Source organism: Morus notabilis, unplaced genomic scaffold (assembly GCF_000414095.1).
Source record: "Morus notabilis unplaced genomic scaffold, ASM41409v2 Scaffold65, whole genome shotgun sequence".
Taxonomy (NCBI): domain Eukaryota; kingdom Viridiplantae; phylum Streptophyta; class Magnoliopsida; order Rosales; family Moraceae; genus Morus; species Morus notabilis.
This window is the reverse complement of record NW_010356865.1, coordinates 215,607-237,729: the sequence shown is the minus strand read 5'-3', so window position 1 is coordinate 237,729 and position 22,123 is coordinate 215,607. Positions and strand designations below refer to the sequence as shown.

General features: G+C 35.7%; 3 protein-coding genes across 5 annotated transcripts; 1 reads left to right on the top strand and 2 right to left on the bottom strand.

Moving 5' to 3' along the window:
* Positions 1-2,425: 2,425 nt before the first annotated feature.
* On the bottom strand, positions 2,426-5,246 carry LOC21395520 (zyxin). The gene is made up of 5 exons (XM_010088750.2): positions 4,753-5,246; positions 4,092-4,319; positions 3,421-3,616; positions 3,144-3,207; positions 2,426-2,927 (listed from the first exon to the last, which is right to left on the bottom strand). Exons 1-5 carry the CDS (start codon positions 4,997-4,999, stop codon positions 2,781-2,783), a joined length of 882 nt encoding a protein of 293 aa, XP_010087052.1. The 5' UTR covers positions 5,000-5,246; the 3' UTR covers positions 2,426-2,780.
* Positions 5,247-14,524: 9,278 nt separating this feature from the next.
* On the top strand, positions 14,525-16,911 carry LOC21395519 (BTB/POZ domain-containing protein At3g56230). Its single transcript, XM_024162596.1, has 3 exons — positions 14,525-14,661; positions 15,817-16,006; positions 16,420-16,911. Exons 1-3 carry the CDS (start codon positions 14,525-14,527, stop codon positions 16,909-16,911), a joined length of 819 nt encoding a protein of 272 aa, XP_024018364.1.
* LOC21395518 (pentatricopeptide repeat-containing protein At4g02750) lies at positions 16,817-21,112 on the bottom strand. 3 transcript variants are annotated; one of them, XM_024162406.1, is made up of 4 exons: positions 20,961-21,112; positions 17,905-20,600; positions 17,359-17,429; positions 16,817-16,888 (listed from the first exon to the last, which is right to left on the bottom strand). In XM_024162406.1, exon 2 carries the CDS (start codon positions 20,575-20,577, stop codon positions 18,256-18,258), a length of 2,322 nt encoding a protein of 773 aa, XP_024018174.1. In that variant the 5' UTR covers positions 20,578-20,600; positions 20,961-21,112; the 3' UTR covers positions 16,817-16,888; positions 17,359-17,429; positions 17,905-18,255. The 3 variants fall into 3 exon arrangements, with proteins under 3 accessions (XP_024018174.1, XP_024018182.1, XP_010087050.1); XM_024162414.1 differs by having other exon boundaries at positions 17,905-20,520; XM_010088748.2 differs by lacking the exons at positions 16,817-16,888; positions 17,359-17,429 and having other exon boundaries at positions 17,801-20,600.
* Positions 21,113-22,123: the final 1,011 nt, after the last annotated feature.

Here is a 22,123-nt window from a genome sequence, read left to right as displayed (position 1 = left end):
TGCGAGCTTACATCCAGAAGTTTGAGATGTTGGCCGCTCCGTTAATGGAGATTCCAACAGCGATTCTCGAGGGAAACTTTATCAATGGACTCAAACCGGAAATTAGGGCGGAGATTTGTCTGCTTCGGCCGAGTGGGTTGAATCGGATCATTGAATTGGCTCAGAGGGTGGAGGATCGTAATATGGCCTTGAAGGTGGCTAAGGGAACGACATCTAGCACCTGGATACGACAGCAACCTCACATTCAGCCTTTTCGAACTCGATCAGCAAGGTTACTCAAAGCTGCCACACCAAACGACAAGTCGTATGGACCTTCTCCAAACAACAAGTCATTTTCTCCAAGAGGTATGCCCTCTGTTCGACGTTTTTCAAAGATCCCGGTGGGACTTGGACCATATGCGCGATTGCAACACGCGATTGCAACACGGAGGGGCCCACTTCTGGCCGGATTTGGACTGGGTCAGGTGATTCCTCTGAAATTGAGTGGGATCCCAACTGGATTTGGACCGGCTTACGCGATTCCAGAGCTCGCGATGAGGGAAGGCGAGCTGGTATGGGCGAAATCGCCCCAAATCTCGAAGACCCACGGCGGAAGAGGCTATTTGACGGTGGGCTGTGCTCGGAGGGCTACGTAATTTTGGCGACATTTGGGGCTAGGCTCACAATTTTTTACGCGGCTGAGGTTGGGCTTGGCGATTTGGCTACAGTTTGGACTGGCACACATGATTCTGGCGATGTTGAAGTTGTTTCCGGCCGGTATAGTAGCGACCCACTTAATTCCGGCGATATTATGGTTAGGGCATGGAAGTTTGGCTCAAAACCTGGGGTCGGTGGGGCTGAGTTTCGAAATTCTGGCCAAATGAGAACTGGGTCACGTGTTTCCGGTGTGGGCAGATCCGATTCTTGTGTGATTGGGTATGGGCTACGTAATTCCAACATTATTGGGCCTACTTCTGGCTCAATAGGGGTTGGGCCTAAAAATTTCAGCGAAAGTGGGACCAATTTCAGCAAGATATGTAATGGGTCCTCAAATTTTGGCCCAAATATGACTAGGTCTGGGAATTCCAGCACTCCTGGGGCTGGGGAGAGAGAAATTGACTTCATTGGAGTAGGACTTGGACACTCTACAAATGGAAAATCTGATATTTCCGAGTTTGTAACTCTAAAAACCAAAATTTCTATGTTTCGTGGATTGAACAATGGCTCTAATGGGTTTTTTGCTCTCGATTACACTTTTGTGGCACCTTTTCCACCTTGGTTTGTCACCGTTGAAGTTGGCTCTTCAAGGATTGCGATGCCCTTCAACATTCTGAAAGGTGGGCTTGACGACATGGGAAGGAGATGGCGGCATTCCACTGCGGTCACTTGACCACACCTTGAGGACAATGTGTCTTGGGGAGGGGAGTAATGCTAGGATTATAGTAGTAATTAGTAATCAATATAATAAGTAGTTAGTGGTTTGTTATGTTTGTTAAGTAATTAGTAGTTAGTTAGGCCTTGGGATTGATGAGTGGATTAAGAGATAGTGAGTACAAATAGAACGGAGGTAGAATAAGGGAGGATTATTCAGTTTGTGAAACTTCCAAGAAAAGATAGTCTAGGGAGAGCAAAAGATCTCTCGAATATCCTCATATCTCTTTATGTAACGCAATTTCTATCATTGATATTAATCAAAGCTTCCTGTTAGCATTTCTCTTTCCGATTTGTCATTTTCAATTGGTTGTTTGGATTGGAGCTTATCAGCATCTTTAGTGACACAAACACCATTGACGCTTCCTTCTCCACGTCATTGCAGAGACAGTGCCCGAGAAGTGAGAAGTGGGAACGATGACAACCTGCGCCACTTGACCTTCAGAGACCAAACCATTCCGACAACCTATACTTCAAGAACTTGCTGAAGAAAAAGGGTCCTCTTCAGTCAGACCAGGCCCTCTTCAATGGAAGTTCTGCTGATTCTCTGGTTTGACGATATGCGAGCAATAATTTTTCATTTTACAAGGACTTTACGAATGCCATGGTCAAAATGGGAAACATCAGACCTCTCACAGGAAGAAAAGGCGAGACCAGAATCGATTGCAGAAAACCAAACTAGAAATTAGATAACTGGATTTTCATCGCTCAAATAAAGACCTTGTGCTGAGATTGTGTATATGAAGGTAAGAAGTAAGAAGGGTCAGTTGCGTGTTTATCAGCAATATATCTGCAATCGATTACCAACCACAGAGTAATAAACTATTGCAGAGTATTTAGCATGCGAGGCAATAATACGAACTGCAAATGGAAACCCAAGCTAGCCAATAATAATCTTGTCACCTTCAAGAACAAGAAAATAAAGCGAATAATTAAAGATCTAAACAAAATCAGTTGACTCTTGGAGCTTAAAGGCTTTTGCATAAAAGTTGAAAGGCTTAGGAAATTAGGATGAGTGGATATTCCTATTTAGTTGAAAATTTGATGAGATCATACATTCACAACCGCAGGTATGGCACATAACTGAGCAAAAACCCAACCACAAATATGGCTATACAGTAAGTCAAGAACAATGACTTTCGATGCATAAGCTTGCAAGAAAAAGATTCTCAAGTAATTCAGCCAATGTAGTTGGGCAAGGGGTTGCAATTTCCTCAGAACTAGTTAAGTACAATTTATTAAGTACTATACAGAAGGGTTAGGCTGCCTATTGCTCAGCAAAAAGGTATCCTACGTATCTCTTCCGGTTAGTCCAAGTCTGAAATCGAGTGAACCTCCTCTTCTGGTAGTTCAAACGCATCAATTTCCGGTTAGTCCAAGTCTGAAATCGAGTGAACCTCCTCTTCTGGTAGTTCAAACGCATCAATTTCTGCAAAGTAAGCTCTCTGTTGCTCGATATATTCTTTAGACAAGGCATTCTTGGATGAATATTTCCTAGATGGTAGACGACCCTGCTTCTGCAGAAAAACCACAGTAGACTAATTTTAGCAGAAGAATTATAGCGTAGTATTTTTATTACGTAACAAAATTCAATATTTGAAATTTCAAGAGCAAGCAAAGAGTTCAAAGCAAAGTAAAATTTGTTTTTGACTAACTGACAGTACAAAAGATCTAAGTAGATTTTCTTGCTGGTAACGAAGAAAGGCAAGATGAATCTTCGACTTCGAACAAACCTTTTTACGCGGAACTGTGCCTGCCTTGGATAGACTCTTGCTTCCATCTTCCTTTATTTTCTCCCTATTATTCAAAAGGCGATAAGCACAAAACCCAGAAGCAGTGAAAATTTTACATAGCAGGCAACAACCAAGTAACTTAATTAAATCCTGTTGGATAGCAGAAAAATCACGGAATTTCTCACGTCTATCAATTCTAGTACATCCACCAAGAAATAACATCAACACTGAAATGTAAGGAAGAAAAAAAAAAGAAGAGCAAAAGCTAGATATTTACCCAATCTTCTGAATCTTTGTTGCAAGAGGGCAACTTGGTGGCTCGGCAATAGCCTTCCCTTTGCTCTTCCTTTTCTCAGCAGTCTGTGTCTTGCCCAAAGGCTCTTCAGACGGCTTCCCTTTATTCTTAAATTTCTCAGCAGTCGGCCTACGACTGTCAACCGAACATGGCTCGGAAACCACACAATCACCTCTACCTGGATTCCGAAAACGCATTTATCCCCTAAGTTCTCGAGGCTCATAGACTATTCTTAAAAAATAATAGTGACTCCATCAAGTACAAAACAGTTTACAGGACTCCAAGATTAAACCCAAACGTTGCTCAAATGTGTATTGACGCAGAACCTCACAACTGCATAATTGGTCAATCAGAAAATCTCTAGTAACCCCACAAACCCCAATATTGCCTTACTAATATTATCCCAAACAGCCAAACCAGTAGTTCTTACACACAATTAAGCGTACAAATAATTTAATTCCATAAGACAAGCGTGTAAAATGCAATAACTCCTAGACGAGCTAACTTTTTAAGCGCATCCAAATTATTCGTTCCAGAATTCTCAATAATTATATCAAATTTCCCCAAAAGTCAAAATCAGTCAAGTCACAAAACAAATCCTAAATTCCAAATCTTAATCCAATTACATGCAATAAAGAAAAATCAAACCGCACTTGAAGCAGCGGACAATCTTGGAGGCCGCGAAGGAGTGGAGGAAACCGCCGGCAGGAGAACGGAGACACGGGGAGCCGAGATGGCGTCGTTTTTGGTGGATTTGGTGGCGCCGACGTCTGAGAGAAACTTGGGCTTTTCAGATGGCTTCACTTGACTCTTAAATTTCTCTGCAGTCGGTCTGCGACTGTAAACCGAACACGGCTCGGAAACCTCACAATCACCTCTACCTGGATTCAGAACAACAAATTTACCCCATTAAGTTCTCGAAGCTCATAGACAATTCTTAAAAAATAGCAGTGATTCCATCAAGTACAAAACAGTTTACAAGACTACAAAATAACCCAGACATAGCTCAAATGCATATTGACACAGAACCTCAATTCTGCATAATTGGTCCAGCAGAAAATCTCTACTAACCCCACAAACCCCAATATTGCCTAAGCAAACGGGAATTACTTATACACGATTAAGCATGCAAATAATCAATTCCATGAGACAAGCATGTAAAAACCACCAACTCCTGCAAGAGCTAAATGAAGTGCATCTGAATTATCAATCAAATTTCCCCCCAAATTAGAATCAATCAGTAACCAAAAAAAAAAAAACCTACATTCCCAATCTTAACCCAATTACACGCACTAAAGAAAAATTAAACCGTACCAGGAGCAGCGGATGATCTCGGAGGCCGCGAAGGAGTGGAAGAAACCGCCGGCGGGGGAACGGAGACATGGGGGGCGGGGACGGCGTCATTTTTGGCGGATTTGGTGGCGCCGAGGACGGAGAATAGGGGGTCTCCGGGCTTGCGGAGGAGAGCGGATGAAGACGACGACGATTGGGGGGAGGAAATTCTGTTGGTGCAATTGGAGAGAGGCTTTCGACTTCTGGTTCTTCTTTGATCGGATTCCATTTTCTTTCTTCTACTCTAGTAATTGCTTACTTGCCTTCCATTTCAGTGTTGGAGTTTTCCTTATATCTTTTCTCTCTCTATATGTATACATATATGTATAGAGAGAGAGAGAGAAGAGAGGAGAGAGAAAGAGAGCGGTGAGGGATGAGGGAAAAGTGTGTGAAGGAAGCTAAGCTGGTTTTGGAATGGCGGGAAATTCTGGTTAGATTAACGCAGAAGTGAGAGAAAAAGGATCTGGAATAAAATGGAATGGAGTCTGGTCTGGTTCGGTTTTCGAACCGCGTCCCAATTTGTTCGAAAATGTTCGAAGCTAACCCAGAAGGGGCTAGTTCTTTCTTAGACTAGGCTTACACCTAAGCCCAATTTAGAAAATGGGCTTCTTGGAAGCCCCATTACTAGGTGGGGAATTAGGCAGGACCCCGCAAGTAAGTTTAGATTAACATATGCCAACCAACTAAAGCTATTACAGAGCATGTTTAAAAAATACTTAAAAATCGTAAAATTTATAAAAATTATAAATATATATATGAAAAACTATAAAACTCTCATAAAATTTAAAGATATTGAATGAAATAAATAAAAGTATAAGTATAATTTTACTCAATATACAAAATTTAAATGATGTCATATATTATGTAATAGTTTTATTAACTATGACAAAAGTCAAACCAACCTTAAAAACTATGACATATTGCCTAAATATCTCTGATGAATTTAACAAGCAGTTATATTTTCACTTAAAGTTTATAAATGTCCTCACTAATTAATATTCCTCTAATAAAAATTTAAAAAGTTTAATTTTCATAATACCTAATTTAACCTCTCACACCCCATTTAATTTGAATCTTGATGTCATATTTTCTTTTTAAAAATATTGCAAGTCCATTTACCTTTATTTATTGATCTTCTTCTTCTTCTTCTTCGATCATGACTACTAAATAAGAATAAAGTCTCCATAATAGAAAAACAACTAGATGTGATTAAAAAAAAACATAAGCACAATGATGTTGATGCTTTATTCAAAGACTGTCACATATTCACATATGTATATTTACATATTTTAGTATTTGTTGGCTGTTCAAAAGACATAACTTTTTTTTTTTTGTGTTTCAATTGGAAGCTCCATTGAAATTTTCAAATAATTGGATGGAGAAAATTTTAGGGTTTATGAACATGAAATTAGCTTTAGCCAGAAATATTGGGTATTTTTTTATTTATTTAAAAATTACTTTTCATTATAGTTAATGTGGTTGTATACTCTGTTATTTCTTTGATAAATATTTTACTTCCATTTATAGTTAACTTGGGGTGTATATTAGTAGGTTTTAATATAATTTTAATAAAGGATAAAATTGTAATAAATATAAAGTGTGAATTGGTGGGAGTATTAATGAATTTTTTAGGTGCACTACTCTTGAGAAAATTAGTGAATTCATGTTCTAAAATTTTTATCTTTTATTCTTAGATAATATCCTTTTGACCAATATGGTTCTCTAACTAAAGGGTATTAATCAAAAGTAAAGGGTGAATATCTAAGACACATGTATTCTAAGAGATATTTGTCTTCTTTTTTCTTTGGATTATGAGATATAACAAAAAAGAAAAAAGAGACAAATACCTTTTAAAGTGTATGAGTCTATAATTTTACCTTTAATTTTTATTAATATCCTTTTTAGTCAAATAAATATATTAGTCAAAAGAATATTAATTAAGAGTAAGAGATAAAAATTTAAAACTCGTGCAATTTAAAGTAAGTTCAACAATTTTCTAAAAAAAAAAAATTACAAACATTAAAATTTAAAATTATTATAATAATTAGTTATGTAATAATATAATCTAGTGTGAAAAATACCATAATAATTTTTACTTAAAATATTTTTAAAAAATATGTATTTTAATTTCATTTTTATAGATAAATATTGACTCACAGAGTCACAGTGTAATTTTTATAATGGGTGAAATTGGAGTTAATACCTAGTTTTAAATTTTCATGGTAGTAAATAATAATAAATATGTCTATGCAAAAATTTAAGTATTAACTAAAAGCTTAATAAATATTAGAATACATATATATGTGTCTAATTTGAGGTCGTATGGGATTAAATTTGATAAATTTTAGAAATATAGGTCTCATTCGTTTCGTAGATTTGAGTTTTTAATTCGAACTGAGATGTGACATTTTTTTAGAGATTTTAACTGTAACAGAAAAAATTAGATGTGACATTTTTTAAGAGTATTTAACAGTAAAAATTTAAAATTAAAAATTCAAATCGATAAAATAAATGGGGTCATAAATTGATCATCAAACAAATAGATTTATTTGAGAGAATAACCGACAGAAATCGGTTTTTGAACAGGCTTATCCACTCACTAGTTTGGTAAACTTCACATTTCTCCATTCACTCTAGTGGTTTTGATAGTTTGGTGGTCGATTTTTCTTTTCCTTTTATTTTCTCCATATATAGTCGTTTGCTTGTTTCTTTTTTTTTTTTTAATTTCACACGTGTGCTAATCAGCAGATTCCACAATTTTGTCTGGTAACGTGGGCACTGATTATTTTCGTTTATAGATATGAGGACCCTTTGTATAATAATTGCATCTAACTTGGATCATGTAATAGAGAAAGCAAGATAAAAGTGGTTAACGCTCAGATATTCATAAATCCGTAGGCCCAAATATTCTTCAACTTGGTTGCATTAATTCTACCTACAAGTTTTAATTTTTTTCCTGCATGGGATGATATTTGAAAAAAAAATAAAATGAAAAACAAAACAGGTATGGATGGTTGCATTTTCAAGGCTCTACGCTACAAAACAATTGATATATATATATATATAGTTGGAAATGTAACGTGGTATTGATTTCTTGTGCGCATTTTTTGCATTATTATCAAGATAAAAATCATATTACTCTTGAAATTCAAGTTTTGCATGTTTAAGTTTAGGACTGATCGTTAGCCTTTGTTTGTATGCATATTATGTCTATATATACTTCTTTATTTATATATATATATATATATTAAAAGGTTACAGAAGTGTAAAGTGTATACATACATATACATAAATATATATATATATATATATACACACACACACACACACTTCTAGCACGTAATAATGACCCTTTGAAATGAATTGGTGTACTAAATTGTCACTTTCCGTGGTATTTGGTAAAACATTTCATGAGCAGGCCTGCCTCCAATCAATTGTCTCTCACTTCAAATCTTCACAGTATAGAACACAGTTTTGGGCCGCAATAAGACCAACGCCTTTTTGAAGCCACGATCATTATGGTCACAACAAAACCATACGAACTCACCAAATTAGAAATGAGACGCTTATTATACAAAACCGAGTAGCTGGTCATTCCCAAGTATTAAACTAACAAATTAAAGTCCGAGTTATTTACTTAATTAAAGACGAATAATTATATCATTATCGAAAGTATTCTCTTTCATTTCCATTCTCCTCCTCTCAGCATAGCATCAGAATGAAAAGGGAAAAGACAAAGGGCAAAAAGATATATTGGCTAATGGTTAACTTTTTTTCTTTCACTAAAGAAATCCGATCCTAATCCTTTTTTGTTACAGAATCTATATGTATATTTTATTTCAGTGGTGCCCAAAGTCCAATATCCAAGAGGCAGTTTTTAGATTTTCAATGTGGTTTACCAAATATTATTTCTGGATCTCTACCTAGTATTAGATATTTTTAGTTTCTTTTTTTATTATAAAAAAAATTGAGAGATATTAAAGTGGTATATTTTTATCCCATGACCACCCAGCTGGTGCAAATCGAATGGCTTACAGTACATTAGCACATGTTAAAATAAAAAGGGCAAAATTAAGAATCTGCAATACAACAAACCGGAGTGGTAAAATGGAAAGGCTAGCCTCTAGTTTACATCTTTCAGTGTTCCCAGGGCACCTTTCTTTATCTAAAAACCAGTGGGCCACACTAGTAATTCATTGACAACACTCAAAAACCAGAGTTCATAATTCCTATAAATACCAAATATCCCCTGCCTTTTAACTCTCAGGCTCAGTCTAACTGATCATATTCTTTTCATCACTAGCTTTTGTGTGTTCGTGTGTTTTTCTTTCTTTTGTAGCTAATTTTTTTTAAAAAGAATAAGAAACAATAAATGGAAGCAATTCAGTCATGGGTCTCAGAGCACAAGCTCACCAGCATTGGTATATACTGTATAGCTAACAAATAACAGTTTTTTTTTTTTTTTCCTTTTCTTCTCTTTTTTGGTGTTAATAACTTTTTGTGATGGCTTGTGACTAATGTGCATAAAATGGGTGGTTTTTGCAGGAGCTTTGTGGGCATCAGGAATTGGAGCATCTCTAGCTTACAATAGCGGATCAAGGTCTCCTACGAAGCCAAGTCTTAGGCTCATACATGCCAGGTACTGTAATTATATATGTCTCTCAAAAATATGGATTTTGGACTTGAATTATCTTTACTTATTACAATTATTGTACAGAGATTTCTAAACATTTGTGTTACTGTTGTTATGCTAGAATGCATGCACAAGCCTTAACATTAGCTGTGCTATCTGGCGCCGCGATATATCATTACTACGAGAAGCGTGTTGGTGAGAAAGATGCGGAGAATATTGCTTCTCCAAGTACGGCCACTGCTGCTGCTCTGCAGGGTAAATGAAAGCTCAACATATATAGATAAACAACAAGTTGATTCTATGGGTCATAATATTTGTATGGCAATTATCATCTCTTTTGTATCGGTCAATCTGGGATTTTATCATTTATTTAAGAGACTTTACAGTGTAACGTTTTCTTAGTCTGGTGATATGTGTGTCATTTATCTGTATCGGGTGAGTCATGATGGTCATGTAAATATTTTTCATATATGTATCGGATGCTAGTTGGATTTACATGTTTATTCACTTGGCAAAAGATTATCAATAATTTTCTTTCTTTCATTAATCTACTTGTGGATTTTGTGTCTGTTTTTCCTGTGTTTTAACCAACAAAAAAAAAAAAACGAGTATGGACTAACATTTTATATTCAAGCATATAAACGAATTGCATAATCCAAAATGAAAGGCCTATATAGACCATTTACTCAAAACGAACCGAAAAAGAAAAAAGAAATGTTCTTTTACATTCTTGAGAAAATTATTTAACAATAAAGAAGAGAGGGACAAGTAGGGAGAATGATGAGCTCTCTATACATGCTGATTAGGAGAAAAGCCAGAGGAGCTAGATTATAGCTCTTCTCAATTTGACCGGGTACCACATTTGAAGATTAGTCATTCGCTTTTCCCATGTTAATGTTGCATAGAAGGAAATTTATTTTAAAAAAAATCAAAATTGAAAGAGATTCTATAAAGTTCAAATTTATACAACATGGATTGTAATGATCATAAAATAAATATTATGAGAAAAATTTAAAAAAGAATGATACTCGATTCCAATGTCAATGCGATTGTGTTTTAACTTAATTTATAAAATACAAAGGATGTATGCAGCATTAAGGTTGAACATAGCATTACGAGTTTTTATTTATTTATTTATTTTTTGAAATAGATAATTGTATTCTAAATTAAGGATATACAAACACCAATATTGATTGTTATACAAAGACACTTAACGTCAATATTATATGGTACACGCCTAGTTCCGAAAAATGTAAAGACACCAGTAATTAAGCTCTCAACCGACGCTTTTAATATCATCTCGACAATTGATAAAACTCCAATCATCTTGATCAAATGCGTTTGGTTGGTAGATTCGTACCATGATTTAAATCATGAGTCGTAGTTCGTTATAATATTTTTTCTTACAAAAAATACACGTAAATTGAGAATAATTATGAATTATGGTTCTAAATTTATAAATCAAACGTTCACCGATACCTGCACAAAAGAGGTCATACACAACACTAAAAAAGGAAGTAACTCTTACGGATAGTACAAAAATAAACAATTAGAGAGCGGGGAGACCACCTCTGTAATTACATCACATGAGCTAAAACTCGCATCAACTAGTGATGGAGATCCCGATGACATTATTTTACAAAAACAATGTAAAAGAGTTGTCGTGGATCTCTGGCCGCATCTTCATTTCATCCTAGCCGGGTTCTTCTAACCATGATCCTGTTTCACCAGATCTGGCCGCCTCCAAACACGATCTGAGCCAATGTTGCATACCTCAGACCACGAACTCAACATTACCTCCATGTATGCACTATTCCCTCTTTTGGGACGGGTCTTGACAGTAAGCAGGGCAGACGCGATATAAAGTGAGGCCTTTAAAGTTTATTATTATCCTTAAGTCAAATAATATGTGAGAAACTTTTATAATCACAATATATATCTTTTTCTTTTTTTACTAAGTCTTTCAAAAATATTCTGCAGCTGAGAAATATCAGAGCTTTTCAAAATATAAGTTTAATTTCTCTTGTAATTCGTTTTTTTTTTCTTTAATAATAAAAACCTCCTTGTAGTTCCCTTTAAAATATGACCCCAAAAAAAAAATCCCTGAATCGAATAAGTAAATAAGATACATCATCTCTAAGGATGAGCATCGAGCGGAACGGGATCGGGTATGTTTCTCCTACTCCCGCCCTCACTTTCACCTTTACCCTCCATACCCGCATATTAGAGGTTGGAATCGGGAATTTCTCATCGCAAAAGCTTTCCTTATATCTTACTAATTTGCCTAATAAGAAAAAAAATATTGCGACAAAATTAAATATAGAATTGATAAACATAACATTATTATCTTTTAAATTTAGAAATTGTTAGAGTTTTTAAGATGGTAAAAAGTAAAATACTTTTAATTTTTATAAAACCATACTTTTTATATACAATCATAATATATAATATATATTTGTATTAAAAATATTTTTAAAACCTTCATACCGGCCTTCTTCTGCCTTCACTCCACTTTCAATTCAGGAGAGAATATAAACCTCCATACCCACCTCCATCTCCATTTAATAACCTTCATAGCCGCCTTATTTGGGGTGGCTACCCGCGGGTAAAATGTTCATCCCCAATTCTCTCCCATTATATGGGAATAGCACGTCTTATGGACTATAGTCACAGGAAAATAGTTTCAATTTTGAACCCCTCGCCTAATAAACCTGCATTTATGATCTACAGCGCTAACTATAATCAAATTATTAGAAAGTTGAGAATTAAAAAAGAGAAAATTTTAAATTTAATCATTGTTTTTTTTAACTCTAATATTCTATTATTTATGCTATTACATAAAATTATGATGCCATTCTATTTTTTTTTTTTTTTTGTACTGACCCTTTTTTTTTTCATTTTCTTTCTCATGCATGTCAGTTTACCCTCCCTCTGAGACTTCCCCCTCTCTCTCATATCCCTCTCTCTAAACGTCGGTGAACTCAGTTGTCGCTAAGCCGTTGCCGTGGCTAGAGAAGGGCCGACTCCATCGTACACTGCATTTGGTAGATCTCCGCGCCGCCGGCAAGTGCTCAGATCTTGACAGAGATTTGTCGTGATCGAAGGTTCTCGTTTCTCTGGAAAGCTGCGATGATTTTCGCAGCCATCAGTATAGATCGACTTGTCATTGCTCTCTTAGTCATTTTGTGCTAGTAGTGAAACACCACCACCCACCGGTAAGCAAAATACAATGAAGTCTCAACGGCATTGTGACGATACTCTAATGATGGTACTTCAGTGAGATTCGGTCAATGAAGTTGGTATAATTCTCTTCGTCTCGGTACTCTGAGTCTGTAGAGACTGAAATCACGTCGATCGGAAGTCAAAGGAGATATCACGATTGAGAGTTTTGTGTTTCAAAACTTCGGCCAGTGCAGCCTTCTCCGGTGGAACTGGCAGCCACAAGGCACAATTCCAGACTCAACTCAGCTCGTCGAGAGCTTTCTGATGAGCCAGGAGGTGTGGAGAACAGACGTTGAAAACTCGTAGAAGGTTGTTAGTCATGCACGGAGAAGAGAAAAGAGAGGGAGACTATGAGAGAATTAAAAACAAATATATTGAGAATAAAATATTTTGTAAATTACCAAAAATAACATGTAAGTTATGAAAAGATAACTTATAAATTATAAAAAAAAATAACATTTAAATTATTAGTGGCATAAGATAAATTTAAAAATAATAATAGAAATAAAATAATGTTATCTCTTTAATAATTTTTCTGAAAATTTTCCATTAAAAAACCATATGTCAAAAATTCACACTCTATCAACAGGGCTTTCTTCTCCAATAAAGTAAAAATCACCCCCTTCAACACCAACCAAAAAAGACTCCTTTGCCAGATAAGGTACACTACTCTTTTCTTCCTTGATCACAATCTATAAGAGGTAGAGGGGTCCTTGCTGTCCGGTTACTTTTTCCTGATACCATGCCGGAATATATTATAATTTGTGAAATTTTACATTATAACTTATAAACTCAAATGATAATTTGTGAAATTTTGAATTTTACAATGAATCATTCAAGTTTGTAAATTCTAACGTAAATTATCGTAAAATTCAAATTTCAAAAATTATCATAACTTTTACAATTTTATCGTTCGAGTTTACAAGTTTTAACGTAAAATTTCACAAACTATCGTATATCCTGGCACGTTGTCAGAAATATTTCCCCAACAGCATTAAAGAATCCGAGGTAGAGAAGTCAACCCTTCCAAAATAGGTAATTAGGTTGACTCTATTGGCCCATTTAGTTTTTAGATAAAAAAAAAAATTTCCTACAGCAAAAATTAGAATTTTGATTCAAACCTGTAGTACAATCGGGATATATGTGTGAAATCATCCAAGGGAAAATCAATAGCCTTGCGATGATCATGCTAATTGAAAATGCAATTGTGTAGACAACCCAGGCTGTATTATGGGCCAAATTATGCATGTTTGTTCGAAATTCTGAGTGTTAAGAAAGTAGTTAACTAGGATAAGCTGGCCTTGCTCATATTTGCTGGTTGGTGAGGTTGGAAAGTCCCTTTCTTCTTCCTAACTTTTGGATTCCCTTTCTGTTGGGAATTATCTATTTGTTTATACTTTTCATGGACTTGCTTTAAAACACATCTAAAGGACACTGCCTAACCAAATTTCCCTTCTTCTCTTTATTCCAACCTTCCTATAATTATCTTCCATCGACCGTTTAATAGATGTAACACGATTTCCCATACTACTCCTCTAGGCTTTTGAATGGCTTTGCATGTTTTAGCCTAATAATCATTTTGTTTGTAAACTTTAGGCCAAAGGGCATGCACAATACTTTTTTCCCCCCTCTATCTAAAAGACATGTTATAAATAATTCATTTTATATTAGGCAATCATAGCTCATTAGTTGTTCCCCTACGAAAATAATAATTAACAAAAGGAATATAGAATGTGGTCCAACTAACCCTTTGGCATAACCAACTAGAAAGAAAACATGACATGTCTCCTTTAAAATCACCAAGTCCATAAAAAGAAATAACTTATAACTCCTCTTATTTCCTTCTTCTTCTTCTTCTTCTTCTTCTGTTCTTCTTTACAGATATCTAGGAAAAAGAACATGGATTGCGTTATTTGTGCTTCAGTTCCTCACATTTTTAGGCCTCCGAGGAATACAATATGTGGGACATGCTATGAGGGAGCAAGGAAAATTCTCAACACCCTTGAAGAGCAAATGAAAGAAAACGACAACACAAATCACTATCCTTTGATGAGTTCTTCTAATTCTAAGCCAAATTCGAGTAAGGCAAGCTCTGCTTTCATACGTACAACTTCTTTGTTTTGCTTTTATTTATTTTATTTATTGTTGGTCATATTACTGAAGTTGTTCTGTTTTGGTCGTTTTCCCTGCTTGAATGTTTGTTTCTTCTAGTTCATCGCCAGAATTACTAGCGAAAGCATAAGAGGAAGGATTGTGTCTTTTTTTTTTTTTAATGATTTTTCAGCTCCATTTATATGGACAAGATTGTGACAACAGAATTAAACGTTTCACATAGAGAGAGTTGCAGGGAGATTAAGAAATTAAAGTTCAACCACTTCATTTAGCATAAACTTTAGAGACATGTTTAAAATTAGGAGGAGGAACTTTTTCTCTTTCCATCTTATATTACGTTATTTCTGAAAATTACCAAGGTTAGTCTGTGAAGTTTGGGCATAGTAATATTTCGGTTCTTAATCTTTTAATTTTTGCATATAAGTCTCTAAACTTTCATTTTCTTAATAGTTTTGGCCCCCGAAAATAAAATTGACGATGAATTTTTATAAACTAACAAAAAGAATCATATACCCATCGCATAATGACTTAAAATTCTACAGAGTGTTAAGTTATATGAAATTCTTTCTCTTGGTTACTATTAAAACACGTTGAAAACTATAACATTTTAAATAACCAAAACCATTTATGTAAAATTTTCAGTTATTACTGACTATATTAAATTTAAGAAATCGTTTTATCAATTTTGGTGTCAGGGATGAAAACTATTAAAAAATAAAAAATGAACTAGGGAAGAAAACTATCAAAAAATAAAAAATAAAAGTTCATGAACTAATAGCTAGGTAAAAATTAAAAATAAGACCTTCTGTTCAACTCGGTTATATCATGATGAGGCCTTTTCCAAATTTATAAGGATACATTACTATGTATCTTCATAAACCCAAAAAAACAAAAAACAAAAAAACAAAAAAACAAAAAAAGTTTCAAAACACATGATTATTGTTTATAGAAAAACTTCAGCATGTCCAGAGTGAATCCTAATTAAGGCACTACTTACAAGTAACAATACTATGCTAAAATGATCCATCTCTATGATTCTGTAGAGATATTCTGGAATCTTTTTCCTAATTGTTTCTTGCTCTGCACCAGTCACTCATGAATGTCTGGAGACGCCTGTCTGCTATAACAGATGCTATAGACGACCAGAATGAGAGGACAAAGTTCCTCAGTACTGGGCCTGCACTTGCACTTAAAGAGCAAATTCACCCAGATATATTCGTCAAGCCAGGCAGTAATGGGCCTTCCATACCAGCCCATAAAGCCATATTGGTAATTCGATCTCTTCTCTTGCTCACTAGTCAAATGTCTACATATTGCAACATAATGTTGCAGATAAATAAATAAATATAATTTGCTTTCGAACTAGTAAAACGTTGTCGTATAAGACTGTAGTTTACTGTATTATTTTCTAAATTTTATCGCTTATATATGATTGTGTAATTAGACCTATTGAAAAATCAGAGTGAATTAGAGCAGTGTCACTCTGGTGGTAGAGTTGGTATAATCACACGGAAAGTAGTACAAGTGAATAACTAGTCTACAAAACTAAATTAACACTAAAAATGAGTGATGATAAAAGTTGTAATACATAAATTAAACTCAAATTTAGCGTAGTATTGTTACTGAATAGTAATTATAATTTGGCGTGCAATTTTTTTTTTTGTTTTTTTTATGTTTTGTAGGCAATAAGATCAGAAGTCTTGAAAAACATGCTAGACTCAGATAGCTGCAAAGCACCAGCAAACGACACCATTACGCTGTCGGAATTGAGCTACGAAGAGCTTAAATCTCTTCTTGAGTTCCTCTACAGCGGGAGTTTACCCGAAGAGAAGATGAAAAAACATGTGTACGCTTTGTCACTTGCAGCCGACAAGTACAACATCCCGTACTTGCAGAAGATGTGCGAGCGCCACATGCTCGATTCCTTGTCTTTGTCGAATGCTCTCAAAATCTTGGAGGTCTCGGACGTTTGTTCTTTCCGGCGATTGAAAGAAACCGTCTTGAAATTCGTAGGGAAAAACATGAGAGAGATTATATTTTCTCCTGCCTATGATGCCTTTGCTCTTAAGAACCCGCATTTAGGCGTGGAGATTACTAGGGCCTTGTTAAATAAGGACGCCAAAAATGCTGGAGATCGCTTTCTTGAAGAGGCTGAAAATTCAGATGCAGAGTGATAGTTATGCATGTGGCTAAAGATGAAAATTTGTTGAAAGGGAGTGAGAGATAAAGGAACTAGTGCGTGGAAATATTTAACATTATATAGTGTGTATTGCAAAAATACTACTACCTCATAGGATTATAGACAGAACCAGACAGAGGGGCTGTTTTGATAAGTTTTCTATAAATTGGGAGGTTTTTCGAACAATCAGGAAGTACTTTGAAAAGAGGTCCATAATTCATGGGAATAATCCATCATATGTTGTTTCTGATCAAGAAATATGGAAGATCTTTAAGTGAAGATATGTGGAATATTCTTTCTTCTAATTTATGTGTAGAATTAATATATTATACGTAACTATTTGTTCTTACTACTATTTAATAATAACATATTACGTATGACCAACAAGGACCATGCATCAAGGGTCTCTTTCTAGAATGCACAATAAGATAACAGAATTCACCTCTATACACAACTGCTCCATTCTCCTTTAAGAGTTGTAGTGCATCTTCCACAAGACCATGTTGAGCATAACTAGATATTATTGCGGTCCATGAAACAGTATCGGGGTTAGAAATTTTTTCAAAAACATTTCCCCCCTCAATTAAGCAACTACATTTAGGCCTCGTTCAGTTCTCCGATTCGAATTTTTAGTTCCAGTTTGCTACAGTAAAAAATTCTCATCCAAAGTCACATATAACTTTTTCTACTACAGTAAAAAATTCTCACAAAAAAATCATATTTCAACTTGAATTGAGAATTGGAATCGGAGAACTAAACGAGGCCTTAGAATACATGTTGATTAGAGCACTTTCTGTAAACTTGTCAGTATCTAGGTTAGCCTTACATAGAAGACCATGGACTTGCCGACCATTGTCTAACATTTTCTTTGACTAATCCGCTGACCTTTTTTTTGCTCATCATTTTTTATGACCTATTTCTCCCTGAACATATTTCTAAATTAATATTTGAAATATCTGTATACCGATACGGCACCATTTGCAATTACCTTTTCTTTTAGAAGCCATCATAAGTAAATAAGCCAAAAACTCATCACAAGCTATACCACTAATGATCAGATAACTTAAGCTTCTCGAGGACCAACTTGACTTGTTTGCTGATCAACTGATTCTTCTTCTTTTGAAAAAAGCCCCAGTTCATCAATGTGAAGCTTCTTCCACTTAGTGTCCAACTCTGCTTTCTTATGATCAAACTCACGATGTTTTTGAATGTATTATGGTTAATCCAGAATCAATAAGCATGACTATTACTTTTCTGCCATAAGTGAAGAAAACTTTGAATTACTGTCAACTTGGGCAAGTACAAAGCCTTTGTCTTCTCACTGTAAACCTGATCAGTCTCACCAGTAATCTCCACAAGAACATGAACCCCCACTGAAGTGGTGAAAGCGATAGGAATCCCTTAAGATTATTAACCTTCCTACAATTTTTGATATGATTTTGAAGGCGCTGTGACAATCTTCACAGACTCGCAAATTCTTCATTACACGGATCGGTCTCCCAGGTGGTGTTGATAAAATTGCAAAAGCCACAGCCAATTTCTCACTGTGATATTTGAGCATGTTCTCTTTCTCCTCCTCTTCCACATCATGCAAAACCAACTTTGTGGAAGAAACATATCCTTCCCGCTTCATTTTTAAATCCAACTCTTCTAAGAAGGCATAGATCCTATCCTTCTCCGGGTGTACAGAGTCTCCAACTGAAAATGTGTGAACTTTGTTTTGCACTTCAACCCAACTATATCCTGGTACTTTTTTCACTCCTGTATCTCTCATCTTCAATCTCATCTTGCGAACATCAGTCCATCGTCCTGAAGCTGCATATAAATTTGAGAGAAGTACATACATTCCTGCATTTTCAGGCTCTAACTCAAAAATTATCTTAGCAGCTTTTTCGCCTAATTCAGTATTTCCATGGATCCTGCTAGCACCAAGAAGAGCTCCCCAAGTTGCAGCATCTGGTTCAAAAGGCATATTTCTCATTAAATCCTGAGCCTCATCCAGGCACCCAGCTCGACCTAAGAGATCAATCATGCAAGTATAGTGCTTTGAATTTGGGGTTATTCCATAATCTTGATTCATCGAGTAAAAATATTGTTTGCCCCTCTCTACCAAGCCAGTATGACTACAAGCTGATAATACACCAACTAGTGTAACGTCATCCGGTATAATTCCCATTGCCTTCATTGACTCGAATATCATAAGAGCCTCTTTTCCAAATCCATGTCTTGCATAACCTGCAATCATTGTGTTCCACGAGACAATGTCCTTTACTTCAATATCTTTAAACACGTTGTATGCTTCCTCTATGCTTCCACATTTAGAATACATTACAAGGAGTGCATTCCCGACATAGCATCCAGTTTCAAATCCTGCTTTTACCAGTCGTCCATGTAATTGCTTCCCCAACTCGAGAGCAGCAATCTCAGCACATGTGCTCAAAGCACATGTATAACAAGACCGTGTCAACCTTTCGCCTTCTTTTTTCATCTCCATAAATAGCCGCAAAGCCTCCTCACCATAACCATTTTGAGCATAGCCAGCAATGATAGCTGCCCAAGAGATGGAATCACGCTGAGGCATTCTATCGAAGATAAATCTTGCTTGGGCAATGTCACCGCTCTGAGCATATGCAGTGAGCATTGTATTCCAAGAACTAACATTCCTACATGGCATCACCTCAAACAATTCCCTCGCTATATCCATTCTCTTACAACGAACATATCCAGCAATAATTGCATTCCATGAAACCGGATTCTTTACCGGCATTTCATCAAAAATTCTCCTTGCTTCATCCAACATTCCATGTTGCACATAACCCGACATCATTGCTGTCCACGCAAACACGTCCCTAATTGGAGACTCCTCAAACAATCGCCTTGATTCTGCCAATTCACTATTTTGTGCATAACATGTAATCATGGTATTCCACGAAACCGCATCCCTTATGGGCATTTGATCAAATAGCTTCCTAGCATCAACTAACCTCTTCTTCCTCACATACCCACCCATCAAACAGTTCCAAGAAACCACTTCCCAATCCGCTTTGGACTCGAACAACCTACGAGCATCATCTATCCTTCCATTTTGCACATACGCAGAAAGCAAACTATTCCATGAAATCTCATTCTTGTCAGGCATCATCTCAAAAATCTTCATTGCTTCATCAACATAACCATACTGAGCATAACCAGACAACATTGAATTCCACGACACAACATCCCTCTCGGGCATCCTATCAAACAACATGCGTGCAGCACCAAGCTTCCTATTCCTTACATATCCACTTAGCATAACATTCCACGAGACCAAATCTCTCTCAGGCATTCTCTCAAACATGTCCCGTGCAAGATCAAACCTATCATTCGCCAAGTACCCAGATATCATAGCGTTGTAGGAGACGACGCTTCGCCGAGACATGTCGTTGAACACACGAAGAGCAGCTTTGCAGTGGCCATTGCGCATGTGGGAGGTGATATCCATGTTCCATTGCACGATGTCGGAATCCGCAATGTTCGACTTCTTATTCTTCTTTGGATTGTGCTTCTCAATTAATGTTTTCTTTGATGGAATTGGGTTCGGAAGTTTGCCGTTGATGGTTTGTGTCTGCAATGAACAAAAGCAGCTGCTGTGAAACTGTCTGAATCGGTGACTCCCGCGCATTGCTCGACAATCAAAGTTAAGTTCTGCAAATTTGAGCATACATGAATTTCATATCATACATGTATACAATTTTATATATATATACACACATATTAAATTTTGGGAAATTGGGTTGGGCGGCCGGTTCTTCACCAAACCCAAAAATTTTTTGGCATAAGTTTTTCAATTTTAAGCAAATGGCCGATCTTGTAAGTTATATTCTTTGGTTTTCCTAATTTCGCCATCTCTTCTCCACAAAACCTATTCCTTCTTCTTCTTCCGCCTCTTCTTTTTATCTCCAATTGGAACCAAAAGGAAGAACTTGATTAGTAGAACTAGATAGCATTGCATGTAAAGAAGGAAAAAAAATCAATCAGTGAAGAAGAAAGAACTAGACAACAGACCCTAATTTCAAGCATCCATAGAGAGAGGACGACGCCGAGAGGCAGGCAGTTCAGTCGCAACCTTATCGTCTCCTCGGGGCCAAAGTCTATGCTGCAGCTTGCCGGCGAGGAGCGAGTCGAAGGTGAGGTAGCGTCGGCGCCGGTGGGGTGCTGCAGAGAAGAGAGGGAGAGAGAAAATGGGGTTGTTCAAGTGGGCAGAAGGGTTGGGGGTAGATTATTAGTTTTGTGAAGGCTACTTTTGTCTTTTTGAGTGTACTAGGTACAAGCACGCGTCTCGTGCGGATTTTTTGTATTTCTTAAGATATTAACATACCTATTATTATATAATAATTAAGTTTAGTTTGAAAAAAAGTTTAATAAGCACATTTGATAGAAGAAAAATATTATATTAAAAAGTATATGAGAGAGCTGTAGGATAAAAAAAAAGTTAAGTAAGGATACATCTGGAAAAAAAATTATTTAAGGGAGCAATTAGAGGAAAATATTTTACGAGAGCTACGGTTGAAAAACTTTATTTTAACAAGAGCATATTAGGAAAAAAAAAAGATTAATGAAATTCATTTGAAAACATGAGATTTAAAATAAATAAAAAATAATAATGGACTTAGAACATATTTTTTAGTAAATATATTGGTGCGACAGAAAAATGTGAGCGTGTGAATAAATATAAGACATACTTTTTAATTAAAAATTAATTAGCTTGAATCTCCCAATTTCTTTTTTCAAAACAATACATGTGTGAAAATCTTAAGAAAAATACAATACATGTGTTAGAGTAAAACAATACATGTATTGGTGAGAAAGTAGAGAATATTAAATTAAAATAAAAGCCAATTAGCCATTCAACCGAATTATTATTGAATGAATGTTAAATTACTCATAGATTTTTATGAGTATGTATACAAAGTGCTTGTTCTTTTGAACGAAAAACTCAAAAAAATACAACTCGAGTTATAACTTTATTCAAGTTCATGTTCTTTTAAGTTTAAATTCGAGCTCAAACTCGAGTTTATGATTAAAACTCGAGTTCAAGTTTTCCCTTCAACTCGAGTTCAGAAACTCGAACTCAAATTAATGAACAGTATTTTTTCTATTCTTAAAAATGTTATAACTTTTTCGTTTTAATTCTGATTGAGATGATTTTTTTTTCTATGCGTTGACAA

Excerpts from the sequence above, each read along its gene's own strand:
- LOC21395520 (XM_010088750.2), bottom strand. The coding sequence starts at position 4,999 with ATGGAATCCGATCAAAGAAGAACCAGAAGTCGAAAGCCTCTCTCCAAT. Across the intron at positions 4,320-4,752 it reads GAGATCATCCGCTGCTCCTG|GTAGAGGTGATTGTGAGGTT; the intron begins GTACGGTTTAAT and ends TTCTGAATCCAG. Across the intron at positions 2,928-3,143 it reads GCACAGTTCCGCGTAAAAAG|AAGCAGGGTCGTCTACCATC; the intron begins GTTTGTTCGAAG and ends GTTTTTCTGCAG.
- LOC21395519 (XM_024162596.1), top strand. The coding sequence starts at position 14,525 with ATGGATTGCGTTATTTGTGCTTCAGTTCCTCACATTTTTAGGCCTCCG. Across the intron at positions 14,662-15,816 it reads AAAGAAAACGACAACACAAA|TCTGCACCAGTCACTCATGA; the intron begins TCACTATCCTTT and ends ATTGTTTCTTGC. Across the intron at positions 16,007-16,419 it reads CAGCCCATAAAGCCATATTG|GCAATAAGATCAGAAGTCTT; the intron begins GTAATTCGATCT and ends TATGTTTTGTAG.
- LOC21395518 (XM_024162406.1), bottom strand. The coding sequence starts at position 20,577 with ATGCGCGGGAGTCACCGATTCAGACAGTTTCACAGCAGCTGCTTTTGT.